At 30.6% G+C, this 16,128-nt stretch overlaps 1 protein-coding gene across 2 annotated transcripts; it reads right to left on the bottom strand.

Annotated features, from left to right (window-relative positions):
* Positions 1–5,380: 5,380 nt before the first annotated feature.
* On the bottom strand, positions 5,381–10,046 carry LOC112715392 (peptidyl-prolyl cis-trans isomerase CYP20-1). Of its 2 annotated transcripts, none has more exons than XM_025767148.2 (7): positions 9,669–10,046; positions 9,502–9,580; positions 7,135–7,182; positions 7,001–7,024; positions 6,641–6,823; positions 6,109–6,184; positions 5,381–5,777 (listed from the first exon to the last, which is right to left on the bottom strand). In XM_025767148.2, exons 1-7 carry the CDS (start codon positions 9,822–9,824, stop codon positions 5,639–5,641), a joined length of 705 nt encoding a protein of 234 aa, XP_025622933.1. In that variant the 5' UTR covers positions 9,825–10,046; the 3' UTR covers positions 5,381–5,638. The 2 variants fall into 2 exon arrangements, with proteins under 2 accessions (XP_025622933.1, XP_025622934.1); XM_025767149.2 differs by having other exon boundaries at positions 6,123–6,184.
* Positions 10,047–16,128: the final 6,082 nt, after the last annotated feature.

Raw genomic sequence — 16,128 nt, 5'->3', positions numbered from 1 at the left:
GAATAGTTTTTGAGCCGGGAGAGAGATATTTTATGATGGCAGACACCACACATATCCACGGAGGCAAAAGCGACGGTTCTTTTTGTCGTCGTGGCATTGCACTTTTCACTTTTTGCATCTGAACCCTTAGATATTTTCTGTTCAATACTATCCCCACTCGCACTTTAGCGGGGCCCTCTTATTGAGAAAATTAACCAAATGTAAAAAGAAAGTTAAAATAATTAGAAAGAAAGATATTGGTTTTTCTAGTTTCATGAATTCAGCAAATTAATAGTTTGTAAAATTGATTGAAATAATTCACAAGTACAAAAAAGTATTACATATATTTAAGAATGACAATAGATTACTATGAGAATTTCGGATGGAAAACTCTTCTTCTATTCACGATTTTTATTTAGTAATATCTACGTCTTTTTTTATTCCTGTTATGGATTTTTTTTATTTTTTTCAACTATGTTACGACGAATATTTGCGGATATTATTAGATATTAAGTTTTATTTTTTTAAAAATTAACATAACCATAATAAAATTCTATACAAGTTAACTAAATGTTCAAATCAAACACAATTTAAATATAAATTTAACATAATAACATACACATAAAATTTTTAACATATTAAAATAAAATAAATTAGGATTATTTACACAACCTACATATATAAAAATATTTAAATAAATTTTTTTTGGCAAATTTATTTGCGGAGGCAGATCTCTGTAAAAATTTTACGGGTCAAAAATTTCTATTAACCTTTTCGCCATTGATAATTTCTGTTACGCCCGAATTTTTGTGTCATTTCTATATATATCTAGTCAAATTTTAAGTAAAATAAAGTAATATATACTATATAGTTTTTTTTTTATAATTAAGTTATTTAGTAACACTTTGTCTATAGAAATAGAAATAAAGGAACTAAATTATTATATTAACAAGGTTAAATTTTTTTATGCTTTTAAAATTTAAAAAGATTAAGAACAAATCATATAATAATATTTACTTCTTTATTTTATTTGACTACCATAAAACTTTTATTAACAGATTTTGTGGTGATTTTTCCAACAGACCATCCTACCTTTGTTAGTGAAATCTTTGCCAAGTGCACCATAATCCAAAGTTTTATTTTTGTTTACTTATTGTTTCTATATTATTATCAAACAAACACTGAAATAACCTTTTCCTTTTTTTCCATATTTCTTCTATCTTTATCTCTCAAACATACATCCCAAACATCACTATACACTATTTAGTATTTAGTCAAACAAAAACATGATGTAGCCTGAACTAGTTATTGCTAAATTTTAACATCATCAAATATTTTATCTAATATACATTTATATATATTGGTTTCTTCTAGTGAAGTTGTGCCCTATTGAGCATTGCACGCGCCCACTAATGGTCGCGTAGAATGTTCAATTTATTGAGATTTGGAAAGCACCATATTCTGATATTCATGTTTGAATATGTGATTCTCTCCCTGTCGTCTCAAGTCAAGTTGGTAAGTGGGACTCGTCTTATCTGTTCCGAACTTCCGATAGTGCATTCTATTTTTTTTTCTTCTGTCAGTATGAAAATGAATTTTATATATATATATATATATATATATATATATATATATATATATATATATATATATATATATATATATATATATATATATATATATATATAGATAAAGCATTGTTTTGATTATTAAAACTTTTGTTTAAAATTAAAATATTTTTTTTGTAAATTTTTCCAATAAATGGTTAATATAGCTCTTTCATTAAGAAACCTTATTTTTTTGAATAAAGTTATCTCTAATAAAATTACAATTATAAAAAACTATTTTAACAATTTATTATAATATTAAGAATGATTTTAATGACCAGCACCATACTTTATCCTATTATTAGCAATATTTACTTTATATAATTTCAAGCGATCTAGAGTTAATTTAATATCTCATTATTTCTTTTGGAAATAGTACTTTTTATTATAAATATTAATTATTAAATGATATAGATCTGTAAGTATATATATATTTTTTTCAAAATATCGACTGATTATTTACAGAAATATTATTCTCTACCGAAATTATATGTCAAATAAGTAGACAATTTTTTTTTATGAAAGTCTCTTTGATTGAATGTGTATAACATTAAATTCAAACAAAACACAAAAACATCTATTAAGATTATTATGAGTAGATATTTTTAAATATTTTATTTTAATAAATAAATATTAAATATATGAAAAATATAAATTTTTTTGCTTGTTATAAAAAATTTAAATTAATAACTTTAAATTTTTAAATTTTATATTTAATTCGTTAACATTTTTATAAGTATAGGTCACGGATTTGTAATTGAGTTTAAACATAAACGAGTCAAAATTGAGATTGAAAAATTCAACTTATTATTAACATATTTTTATATCAAATGTAAGTCTTAATTTATCATCTTAATTATTCTCATAATATTTTAAAAAAATAAAAATTCAAATATATGTTATTTTTTAAAATCATTAAAAAAAAATTTAAAAATTTTAATTTAACAATTAAAAAAATAATTTAAAAACTAAGTTAAAATGTTTAACTATTTTTTATATTATATATTTTGTAGTTTTAATTTATATTTTTGGTAAATCCAGCTTAAACTTTATAAATACTTTTACTAATAAATCGATGAACCTAATTTAATTTTTAGAGATTTCACTCAGCCCACCTAGCTAAATCCAAATAAACCATCGAAGAATTTAGGGAAAAAAAAAAAAAAAATATATATATATATATATATATATATATATATATATATATATATATATGTGTGTGTGTGTGTGAAAATTTGAATCATGAAAGGGGAAAAAAAAAAGGACACGTAAGCCTTCCTTTTGGAATAAAGTAATAAAAAATTCACACTTTCTCATCACTTTCTTTTGGTGTCTGCAGACTTGCGTCCGTGACGCGCCTTATAAATATCATTGCTTCCTTCCACAACTCTCATCTTCCACACCATAAAAACAGATCCCAAACGAAATTTAAAAAAAAAAATGTGCAGCCAAACACAGCCTAACCGATCCTAACAACCACGTTCTCCTCTCTCTCCAATTCTTGATTTTGCATGCACATGACCAGCATTCGCTCATCCTCCTCCGCCGCAGAATCAACCATGGAAGACTCGTCAAACCACCGCCGCCACAAGAGCCACCGCCACCGTCCCTCAACCACCACAACCACCGTGAGCACCACGACCGGCGAATCGGACTGTGAGGTGGAGGAAGGGGAGGAAGGTGACCCTGAGGTTTGGGCCAACATGAACCGGAGCTTCCGTCAGGTTCAGTCGGTGCTGGACCGGAACAGAGCTCTGATCCAGCAGGTGAACGAGAACCACCAGTCTCGGATTCCCGATAAGATGGTGAAGAACGTTTCGCTCATTCAAGAGCTTAACGGTAACATTTCTAAGGTCGTTTCTATGTACTCTGATCTTAATTCCAACTTCACCAACGCCTGCCAGCACCGTTCCAAGAACGGTAACTCCCTCCGCCGCGGTGACAACTAATAATACTCATAATAATAATAATAATATGTCTATGCAATAATTATCTAAACTCAAAACTGGCTTCTTTCTCTCACTAACTTTCTTAATCGATCTCTGTTCGCTGTCTCAGTGTTGTTGTCCAATTGAGTTTGATTTTGATGCATTAAAGGTTTTATACATTCATTCAGTCACATAATTACCCTAAATCATTCACACGGTAGGTGGTTATTTTTGCTCACATTGCGTTCGTTAATAGAATGCAATCAATGCATGCATAAATCTGGTTTAGACAATGCATCAAAATTAAATTTATTTTAAATTATATGGACCGAAGTTAAAAATAGAATAACAAAACAGCTACTTCCGAATCTTCTCATCTTTCTAATCTCTATAGTAATTCATGTCATGCATGCAAGGATAGATGATACAAGTAGCTAGGTTAAGTCTTGTGATAATACACATTTGTTCGATTCTTGTATCCAGAGTTTAAGGGCTAACATGTTTACGTGGAGAGAAAATTAAGAAGATGAGATGATTAGTATGGTGTCAATGTGTCATGTATGTGTTATTTTCTGTTGCTGAAGTTGAGCAACTGTGATAGTAGTTTTGGGGTTTGTTTTGTCGTTTATGTCAAGTAAGGACGGTGAAGGCGAAGCATTGTATCGTCCTCTTGACACTCTTCTCTCTCCGTCTTATGTGTTTGTGATCTTCTTCTTCTTCTTCTGCTATTGATGGCACTTTTGCTGGCCCTTGTAAGAATAATCAAGTTAGTATGATCTTGTTCAAGTTAACAGTGTCAGTGTTGTACTTGTACTTGTTGAATGTAAAATCAATAAAAACAAAGTTAATTTTCAATCTGCATTGCCATATTTTCAGTATGCACTGACATATTATGATTGGGAAAAAAAGGTTTCAGAAATTTAGATTGTTCCATATGAATTGTTAATTCCCCATAAAGTCGTACTATATTGCTGTTTCTGAAGAAACAAGATATGAGGGGATTACATACACTTTCTTTGCATACCCCATATGACATAGACATATTCAGGGTAGCCATAACTGGTTACTGCTGAATGCTTAATAGAGTTCAATTCACATGAATACAAAAATCATGTGTGTAAAATTTGGATAGATATGGCCTATGGGCTTTATCATATGCACATGAGAAAGAAGATATTTTTCTTTTAGGGTAAATCCCAATTTCATCCCTGGAAGATGGAGACATTGACAATATAGCCCATAAAGAAAATTAAACAAGCTTATAATACTCTTATACTTCATTTTTGACAATTTTTCTTATCAATATTGCTATTCATACACAAAAAATCAATCACTAAATCTATCACCGTACAAAATATATATTAAAAATTAATTAAACAATTTATATATTTAACACAAATATATAATAACTAATTTTTTTTGTATATATAATATTTTTTATTTTCTCTTATATACTTGTCCGTTAGCGTAAGCAAAATTGCGACTTTCAAACTAATTTGTCAAGGGCTAAATTGTCGAACTTCAATCTCGTAAATGAAATTGGTGATTTATCCTAATTAAAGGAATTCATAAAAAAAAATTCTTCTCTCAATTTGAGAATGACAAATTAGATTTTAGGATTCACCAAAGATTGAACCCTTGATCTTTCGGATCTAGGTTTTAATACTATGTCATGATACTACTCATCCCAAAAGCTTAAGCTGATGGAAAAAAATAACACTAATGGTTATATCTCTAATACTGAATCGAACATCAGTAAACCTCCATTATACACATTGTACAAATATTTCATTGGCTCCTTATACTTCCTCATTTCAAATTGGTTTTTAAATTTAAGTTTTGGAACTTCTGGCAGATAACATATGATTACACAAAATAATTTCTATCCTTTCACAAAGATTAATGTCTAGTGTAGACAAGCAAAATAGCAATAACAAAAACTCAAATCATCCTAATACAAAATACTAATCTTCAAACTTGGGTCATCTACCAGATGATTTTTGAAAATAGAAAAGTGTATATATATACAGAGAATTAATAAACCATGGTAGAGACAACAGACAAGTCTTGACATTTTTACCGTTGGTAGAAACTAATCTCAATCTCGACTTTATATAAATGATGTCATGAAGTTAATTCTCCACTGTCTATTATGACAACCTTACTTTTTGGGGTGCCACTTTCACTTCCTTCAGCTTCAATCTTGTACAGAATGTCTATTCCTGAAAGTACCTTGCCAAATACAACATGGCGTCCATCCAACCTTATCAACAAACAAATAGAACCATGTGACTTTTCAGAAAAAGGCAATCAATTCTATGTACCATAATAAGGCCTAAGTACTATTCATCCAATTTGAGTTTAGGTTTTTCTTCTTAGGCTTTCTTCCTAGACCTAACTTGTCTCGTAAATTTTTCTATTTTAGGAAGGTGAATGTGCAAGGACTCTTTATTACTAATAGGAACGTGCTCATTTCCAAATTAGCATTGAAATGGAACTTGTACAAGTAAACTTTTCCTTTAACGGTTTTGTCCGGGTTTTATTATTCCAAAACTACTATTAGAATTGGAGTGTTGAAAAGCAATGCAAATTACCAGCCGGTTCTTACTGTTGTGATGAAAAACTGCGAGCCATTGGTATCTTGCCCGGAATTCGCCATTGACAAGTACCCTGACGATTATGCAAGTGCAAGGAGGACGAACAAAGTTAAATAATATGAGTTTAATTTTTATACACTGATGGTATTAAAATTTAAAAAAAAATGTTATGTGTATACAAAATAAATCAGCCACCATGTATTTGAGTATAAATTTATATTGTTTAACTCATTTTCAATGTATATTATGTATTTCAACATATATCTTATATCGGTGGCTAATTTTTTGTTTACACATGTATCTTATATCGGTGGCTAATTTTTTGTTTACACATGGCATAATTGAAAAACAAATTATACTTCATCAAATTAAATCTTTTATTTTTTTATGACTATTCAAGTAATAAATATGAGAAAAAGTTAATTTTGCTAATGTGACAACATATGATTATGTCAAACATTTTTAAACATTTTTCATTCTTATGCAGTAAACATATTTCTATATCAGCGACAAAAGCACATGTGCTCACCTGGCCCATCATGCTTCACCTTGAAGTTTTCATCAGCAAACTTATCACCATAGATCGATTCTCCACCTCGTCCATCACCTCGTGTGAAATCACCACCTTGGACCATAAAGCTTGGTATAATCCGATGGAATACGCTCCCTTTATAGTGAAGAGGCTTCCCACTTTTTCCAACCCCCTTCTCTCCTGAAATTTTCCAGGTTCATTGAGACTACAGAATTTTAGTACCTAGAGTGTTTAATTATAGATATCAAAATTGATCCATGATTGATCACTGGGTTAAGGGAGTAAAAGTATCATAAATATAAATGGTGGCTCCAATTTAATGCTAAAGAATGAAAGAAGAAACAGTTGGTGATGTACCAGTGCAAAGCGCTCTGAAGTTTTCTGCACAAGAAGAATATTACATATTAGTAACCAAAATGCTTCTCATGAAACTGTATTAGTACCAATGAACATTAGTAACAGATAATTCATTACGATATAGCATGCCATACCTACAGTTTTCGGAACTGTCTTCCCAAAAAGGCCCATGACTATGCGACCTGAAGCAAGAAAAAGATAACCATTTTAAGAGTTTTAGGTGACGTGCTGTCGTATCAAAAGACAATAACATAATATGCATTATTTACATCTGCAGATCAAAGCTTTCCAGTCTTTTAGCATGGTTAAGCAAGTCCTTTCTATTGTCTAATGGTGTGCTTGCAAATAGAGGTTTTGGAGGGAAAGAGACGAGTTTGAAGAATAAATATGACTTTATTACGCTCTTCAAGCCCTTTGATTTATTCTTTTTCTTTACCGACTAAAATACTTCCCTTGAACATCAAAACTCACACACACATACACTAAAGTATCTTAATTAAAGAAACACATAACAAGCTTGTCACATTTAAGACATTCAGATAGGAAACTAGCCATACTTAGGTGGCAAAACTTTGCATTAGTCATTACTGATAAGGCAAAGTAAATTAGGCGCTATGCTGCATATTTTTATGATTGTGTTGTTAATTGAAGTAGTATAGTTTAGTTTATGTCATTATATATTATGTATTGTAAAAGTTGCATATTGCCTAATTCACGGCCTAGTTCAATATCTTTGACTTGGCCAACTCAAGGTGGGATTCTTAACTATTTTCTTTACAGTGGAGTTATTAACCTCACCAAGATGATGTCTTGGTGTCAATTTGTTATCACAGCAAAATTTATTTGATTCGAAGGTACAGGTCTTTAGTACGGTGGTCTTACTTCTGGTATGCTTTGTGATCATTCTAGGTTGTTAATTGTGGAGTTTCGAGTAATATCATTCTTTTTTATTTATTTCTTTCGGTGCCTTTTCTGTGGTGGTTATATTCCGTACATAATCATCATCATCGGTGTAACTCCATTATCATCTGTGCATCATCACCAGGCATCATCATATAGTTGCATCACCATAGTTGATAGTGCTCAACATTACTATCACATCTTTGCTGCATTTCAACATGAACAGCGTGAGATGGCTCCAACGCGTAGAACTGCCGAAGAAATTGAAAGAAAAGAACTACGCCGTCAAGTTAAGTTGCAAGAACAAGTTCTTTTCATTACTCTTCCTTTCATTACTCTTCCTCTTCTGAAGGTGTAGAGGGAGTGTGAAGCTCAAGCTGAAGAAGCATGCATTAATGTGGTGGGAGAATCTTAAGCATCAACGGAGCAAAAGATATGAGATACGATGCGACAGGAACTCAATAGAAAGTTCCAAGTTATTTGGTTCACCAATTTTTTATTCCTAAGTATTTAGCTTTATGAGTTGTGGTCTTGTGTCGTGCTTTACATGTAGACAAATCTTCAGAACAGGAAGAATAACGAAAAAGATTGACATTATCCTTTTTACTAGAAGAATTGTCGTCACTCATCTTGTCATGATCATTTCCAACATTTTCATATTTGCAAGCTGTTCTTGCAACTTCTTAACTTAGTGGTGTAGTTCTTCCATTTAAATTTCTTGGACATTTCTACGCGTTTTGTAGCCATGTTAACTACTATGTTGATGTTGAAATGCAGCAACGATGCAACAGTAATATTGAACACTATATACAAATGGTGATGCAACGGTAATGTTGATGCCTTGACGATGATGATGCATAAATAATAATGGAGATGCATCGACTATGATGTAATGATGATAGAAACCAAAAGAAATAAATAGAAAGGAATGATAATACCTAAAACTCCCCAACAAACAACTCATACTGATGAGGACACATGCCAGCACTAATTTTGCTCTGATACCAAACTGATGCTGAGACGTCAAGAACCCACCTGGTTGGCTAAGCTAACATATTAAACTAGACTTCCGACACTTAAAAAGAGCTTAAAGTAAAAAAGCATAAAACTTATATGTCATAAGTCTATATTTATTCAACTTGTGGAATAAAATGATACATAGTCTTATTTAAATTAGAGAAAAAATGAGAAGTCTTCGTGAATTAGGCGATGTAAGACTTTTACAATACATAATACAACATAATAACATAAACTAAATTATAGGACTTTAATTAACAACACAAATAAAATCATAAAACTATACTCTGCATCAATATGCAAGATGGTACTATCATGTTCAATTCCATTTCAGAATCAAATAATTCTTATCATTTTTTTTCTTTTATTTTTTTTTTAAAGCTACATGGAATGCATAATCTCAGGATGGTCTAGTGTGCGATAATATGCTAAAATTGCTCCACCCAATTTGCGAAATTTCACACTCAATTCAATTGTTAAAACCAGAACCATATCATGATAACAAGATAGAGCTAAAGCCAAAATACTCTTACGGGAACCAAATAAGAAAAAAATCCCAACTTTGTAATGAATGAAAAGCATACCGGCTAATTTTCCACCAATCTGAACATCAAAATACACCTCATGCGTCACACCCTCCAAATTTTCTCCATCTAGGTCATCCTGAAGAGTCCCAAAAATGCGATTGAACGTGTATCAAATAATACAAGGAAGAAAGAGCTTTTTTTTTTTAGAGAGAATGAATGCTCACAGTTGCGGAGTGATGAGTGGTTATTTTTCTATTAGAGGAAGCTCGATGTGCTGAGTCATCCACCAACTTGAGCTGAAGGAACGCGATGGTTGCGCAGAGAAGGAAGAGCCATATCATGCAAGAACAAATCAGTGTTCCAGTGGCTCTGGATGCCATTTTTTATCTCTGATGTGAGAATTGGGATTCATGAATTAGATCTGATTAAGGATAATTAACTTCATTGGTTGGAGTTTTTGGACTTTTTGGGGATCTATTCACAGTTTCGCTTTCACACACCACTTAATTATTATCGAACTAAGTTATTTTTCTTTTTTCAAAAGTATGAAGTTTCACTTACAAAATACAAAAACTATAGTAATTAAAATTAAGCGTAAATCCACAGGTAGAAGTTCCAGCAAATAACTTTTAATCTAAAGAAACAGTTTTATAGGTATTAAAATGCATTTATTTTTTAATTTTTATCTTAATAAATATGCAACAAATAAATTAAAAGTTAAATTTTGCATCTTCTTATATAAAAAAATTTTTAATGAAAACTTTTCTATTTAAAATACATGTTAGATTTTTTTTTTCTAGTGTGAGATTTTGTCATCATTTAATCTAAATAATAGATGAGTCTTTTAATAGCAAAGTTTTGAAAATCGAATAAATCATTAAACCGTACTAACTACTAATTTATCGATTTAAAAATGTAATAGATTCGATAGTAATTCAACTGAAATAATTAAATAATAATAAAATAATATATAAAATTATAAATAAATATAAAAAATATAAATATTTTTAATATAAATTTTAAAATTATATAAATTAAAAATATAGTACCACTCGAAATCTCATAATTTTATATAAGTACAACACAATATTAAAATTAAAAAAAATCAAATATCAAAGATTAATATTTTTTATATATGCATAAAATCTATAATATTATATATTATGTGTTACAAAATGATAAAAAATAAATACACAAAAAATATTTATCATTTTAATTGTATTCTAATTTTAATTTTAAATTTTTTTATTTAAAAAAGTATATTTTATGGTACAGAATGTTGGGCGGCTAAAGGAAAGCACGAACATAAGCTAAGTGTGACAGAGATAAAGATGTTGAGATAGATGAGTGGTCATACGCGATTGGATAGAATAAGGAACGAAGATATAAGAGAGATAGTTGGAGTAGCACCTATTGTGGAAAAGATGGTAGAATTGCATCTGAGATGATTTGGACATGTGAGAAGAAGACCGACAGAACACCCAGTCAGGAGGATGGATGAGATGGAAGATGGACAATGGGTGAAAGGAAGAGGAAGACTTAAGAAGACCATCCATGAGGTAGTCAAATGAGATCTACATGTAAACGATCTTTTTGTAGACATGATATCAATGTCATCGTTTGATTTATATAGTCGAATCCACCTAATGGGACAAGGCTTTGTTGTTGTTATTGTATTTAGAAAAGTATATTTTATATCTTTTAAATTTTAATATATGTGTAATTTAAATTAAAGGAAAAGTATAAGGAATCAAAAGTTTATCAGCCAAAAACTAAACAAAACTACATTAATTTATATTAATAATTAATTAATTTTAAATTTTTTAAATTCAAAATTTAAAAAATTTTAAATTGATTAAGTAAACCTAATTAAAACCTATAAAAACCTTCCTCTTCTCTCTCATAGTAACCTACCCACCTCTAACAATCACACACACAGACCCCTCTCTCTCACCGTCAGGCTCTCTCCGCCTCTCCACCGCGATCCACTCCTCTTCTATCACCGACATCTGGCTCGTCGGATTCGCCACCGTAAGAAGATGTTGTGGAACATAAGGAATGGATAATCATGGTAAAAGAGCGTGATTTTCAGATATATCATAGGACGTGGCATGAATACTATTGATGGTTATTGCTGAAGGGAGACTGTGGCGTTCAAGGTTTTATGTGAAGCATTACATATTTGGTGATAAGTAGAATGCAATGCAATTTCAAGTGAAAAGGCGTTGGAATCCGTGTGTACTAGGTTTTGTTTTTATTAGGGTCTAGGGATAGTTATTATATTAGTAGTTAAAGGGTATGGATGTTGACAGTGATGTAGGAGGTTGTATTCATATTTCTTTTGGTTCTTTATGTTCTGCTGGGAGTTTCTTGACTGTTATAATCTAGTTCTCTTCCATTGAATGCGTCCTTTTTGTGTTTGGACACACTCTTTTCTGGGATTTCATCACATTGTATGAAGAGATTCTACCTTGTACGCAATTGTTTTGGGATATTAGGTGCCGTTTTGATAAACTACATACTTGATCTTAGTTAAAAGAAGTCCTTGAACAATTACAGAAATATAAAAAAAACATTCATTTAATATGAAAAAAAACATCCTAATACTTAAAAAAAGAAACATCTAATTATATTTTAACAAAAATAATTAAATATCTATAAAATTTAAAAAAATATAAAATTCTTAAAGAAATAGAGACATTCACATTTGCAATACAAAAAAATTAGAAAAATATATAAAAGAACATCCATTTAATATGAAAAAGAAACATTCTGATACTTAGTAGAAGAAACATCCATATATATTAACTCGTAGAAATTTTGAATTCATCCAAAAGTATTTGGTTGAATTTTGGCTGATATGTTTTTGGTTCCCTAATTTTACTCTAAATTAAATATATTATATAAATATTTTAAAGATAAAGATAATTTATGATAAAAAAATAACATAAATATTAAAAAAATCAAATGTTTATTTTTTTTTTGTTTAATAAGTCATATTACAGGGTAAGCCAAACTTAGTCCAAATAACAAAGCAAAATGATGACAAGCCACATATAAGCACTCTAATTACCATCACTAGTTCACTACATTCAAATAAAGTTAATAAAAAAAAGGCTCAAATTGATTTTTAAGGAATTTTAAATCCAACATTTTAATTTTTCACAAATTTTAATTCTCAAAAAACTTCAAGAATTATTTCTATCAGACAGGTTCATCCTTGTGTCATTTTGAAAGGAAACTAATTTATTTTAGAATGCACTTTTTTATGATTTAATTGTTTTATGTTATAATAAAATTTATTAGAGACTTATTTGTCCAACACACATATGAAAAAATTTATTCAAAACGTCTTAGGGACCAATGTGTCCAATAAGAATAATTCTCAATGACTTTTAAAAAATAAAAATATAAAGACTAAAATTTCTGATAAAAAATCCTTTAGAGATCAAAATAAATATTTACTAAAAAAAAAATTCTCTCACCTAGCTCCCCTCTCATAAAAGAAAGGTTGTGTTCCTAATCCTAATTGGTTGCGAAAATGAATTGTTAAAAATAGGCCATGAGAGCAAAGAAGGTGTCGCTAGTGAGAGACTTTGATTTGGGTAAATAAAAGAAAGCTTGTTTGTTGGACTTATACTTAGTTCAAATACCTAAACACTTAGCACATATATCCAAAATCGCTTATTAAATCTAGCTCTAGATACTTGTAACAATCCAGTTTTTGAGTATGTGAGATATTTTCTGAAAACACAGAATTCTCTGAAAGATCAGTGAAGAGAACATCTCTACTGTATCATCAAACATCTCAATCCTCATTATCATTATGTCATCTTTAAGGCAGAACCACTTTTGATTCTAGTTTTCGTAAATAGTTTCAGTTTGACGAACCAGACTCGATTCATGAGAGGATAAAGATAATAGTATAATATTATCATTATATTAGTACTAGAAGCTGCTTGCATGATATTATAATATTACCTGGTCTGTTTTAGTTAAAAATTGGAGATCAGTTTAACCGGATTCACAGTTTACTGGTGTAGATTAGCACTAGTACTCCCTGATGACTTTAGCAATGCTAATGCCTCATTATACATGTTCTATTCTCATATTAAATATGTTACTAGTGTCATTTATACTAGTAGCTCAGAAAAAATTTTAGAGATGTTTTTACGTGTGTTTCGATACATCTAGTTTTAGTAGTTATACACTTGAGATATTTTAATATTATTTTAACCACCTCCCAAACCAACCAATCACAGCTCTCCCCTCACCCCCAAGACCTCCAAGGCTGCCTCATTTCTTCATTATGGCAAAAAATCTCCAAAAATCTCCAAGAGAGAAAAGAGAGAAAGTTCTTGGTTCATAAATCTTCAAAACTTGATTTCTTTTAAACTAAAACTCAAATCAAAATTTCAATGCGACCAAAATGATCATCTCTTCTTTCTCTACATAACCATGTAACATATCAAGGCTGGAAATAAAGTGAGATGTCTGTTCTCTTCTCCTTTGAATTCGGTTTTGAAGAACACATGCATAAACATGTGTTTTCTTGATGTTCTTCCTTTGGAATCATGCTTAGCTTGACTTGAGGGCTAAGAAACCTCAATTTCCAGCATGTTTAAGGTAAGGAATCCCTTCCTAACATGTTAATTAAGGTTCGGTCAATTGAGGTTTTATGGATTCAAAGTTGTTCTTGATGTGTTTTAGGAGAAAAAAGTGCTCTATGAACACTTGAAGCATAACCAAAATTTGGAGCAGCAAATCAAGGTAGGGTTTGGTGAAATTAATCTTGATTAATTGTGTTTGATATGTGTGATTATGATATGGTTTAGTTATGCTTGAAATTGATTGTTTATATGAGTGATTCTTGTTGAAGTTTCGGTAAAAATTTGATGATATTCAAGCTACGAATGCATGTTCTTGTGGTTGCTGGAATTTCGAACCCTAACCCTTAAATTGGGATTGAATTTGTGTTGAAATCAAGTGGAAAATATGGGATTTTGGTGGCTGCAATTTTATTTTGAATTATGGTAAAAATCAGTTATTGAAAAGATTGAAAAACGGGTGAAAATAAAGAAAAAAATCTGAAAAATTTACGAAGAACACTTTGAATGTGGTGAGCAATAATGAAAAACACCTTTTTGATCCATAAAAGGACAAGAAAGTAAATATTTTGGTATTTGGGGAGTTATTTTGTAATTTCCAAAAGTTAGGGTGGTTAAAATAAAAATATTAAAAGTTACGAGTGGTAAAAAATGAATTTTAAAGTTAAAGGTAAAAGATAAGTTAATTTTCAAAAATTTAATAATAAAATAATAAATAATAATATTTAATTAAAAATAATATTTATTCAAAATAATAAAATAATGCAGAAAAGGCAGTTTTTTGTAAAAATCTTTAGAAAGACAACTTTAAGCGCAGAATCTCATAGTTATCTTCATAAAATACTTAGGGAGTGGTAATAACATATTTGTGAGGCAAAGATAAAGGAAAGATAAAAAGTTGAAGAAAAGATAAAAAAACGAAAAAAAATGTCGGTAAAGTTTTAATGACAGAAACAAATGGTGATTAGTGAACAAACTAGGAACAACATAGTTAGCACTTAAGGTGCGCCTAGAGTTAGGTATTATATGAAAAGTTACATTGTTTCAGTATAGACTTAATGAACCTATACTTGGGACAGGCTAACTATTCATACCAAAATTTACATAAGTTTTAAATACGTACATAAAACAGAGAAATCAAACCAGATTAAAGAGACACAGAGAAAAGAGTAACCAGAGTAGAGTAAAGAGACAAAGAGAAAAGAGTAATATGATAAAGAGATTAGAGAATAAGCAGAGGGCTTGTTGAAAGGTCATTAGTTGCATTAAGGCAACTCCAGAGATATTTGTATGTTCATCTGCTGCATTGAGGCAGTCAGATAGATAGTGGTACGACCACAGAACGTTTTCCAATGCCACACAGCTATTGAGGGCTGTACGTGCAACTGATAACCTGGGATCACTTGCAGAGGATTTATTTCATACACAGCTGGATTGCTGCCACCTGTAAAGCAGAGTCTACTTACAGAAGATATGATGGCATACGTCGGTTGTAACACCCTAATATTCAAATCCTTATGCTCGAGTCATAAGTCAATGATATTACGGTGGTACGACTCTCAGGTGGATTTTTTTTTAATATATAAACATAGGTAATTTCGAAAGGAGTATTAATCGAGAAGCCTGAAAAGAGTAGAAATAAAATCACGAAGACGTATCACTCACGTTTCGACAACGAAAAGATAAAACGTGAAGCCGAAAGCGATATATGGACAAGGCATAAAGGAGATTAAGAGATAGATAACAGATAGATATATATAACATAAGTAAATAGCCACTAGTCGCGACCCGCGAAGTTTAGGCCGGCTAGGGTACAGTATGAAAGTAACTGACAACAGTACATCCTAATCTCTCCCAAAGGAAACATAAGAGCCTCTATAGGCAAGTTCCAAAAGAGTTCAACACATAATATAATCTTTTCAAAACAAAGGTGGAGAGATTCTAAGGAAAACACAAAGTAAAGAAAATAAATATCTTCGCCGTCTCTCGGACGAACCGCAGCTCACTTCTGAGCACCTGAACCTATATCTGAAAAACAAGAGATATATACGGAATGAGAACCCCGGGCCCATGGGTT

This window comes from Arachis hypogaea, chromosome 10 (assembly GCF_003086295.3).
Source record: "Arachis hypogaea cultivar Tifrunner chromosome 10, arahy.Tifrunner.gnm2.J5K5, whole genome shotgun sequence".
NCBI classification, from domain to species: Eukaryota; Viridiplantae; Streptophyta; class Magnoliopsida; order Fabales; family Fabaceae; genus Arachis; species Arachis hypogaea.
The sequence above is the reverse complement of the archived record's forward strand: the minus strand, read 5'-3'. Positions and strand labels throughout refer to the sequence as shown.

Excerpts from the sequence above, each read along its gene's own strand:
- LOC112715392 (XM_025767148.2), bottom strand. The coding sequence starts at position 9,824 with ATGGCATCCAGAGCCACTGGAACACTGATTTGTTCTTGCATGATATGG. Across the intron at positions 7,025-7,134 it reads GACAGTTCCGAAAACTGTAG|AAAACTTCAGAGCGCTTTGC; the intron begins GTATGGCATGCT and ends CTTCTTGTGCAG. Across the intron at positions 6,185-6,640 it reads GGTGAAGCATGATGGGCCAG|GGTACTTGTCAATGGCGAAT; the intron begins GTGAGCACATGT and ends CATAATCGTCAG.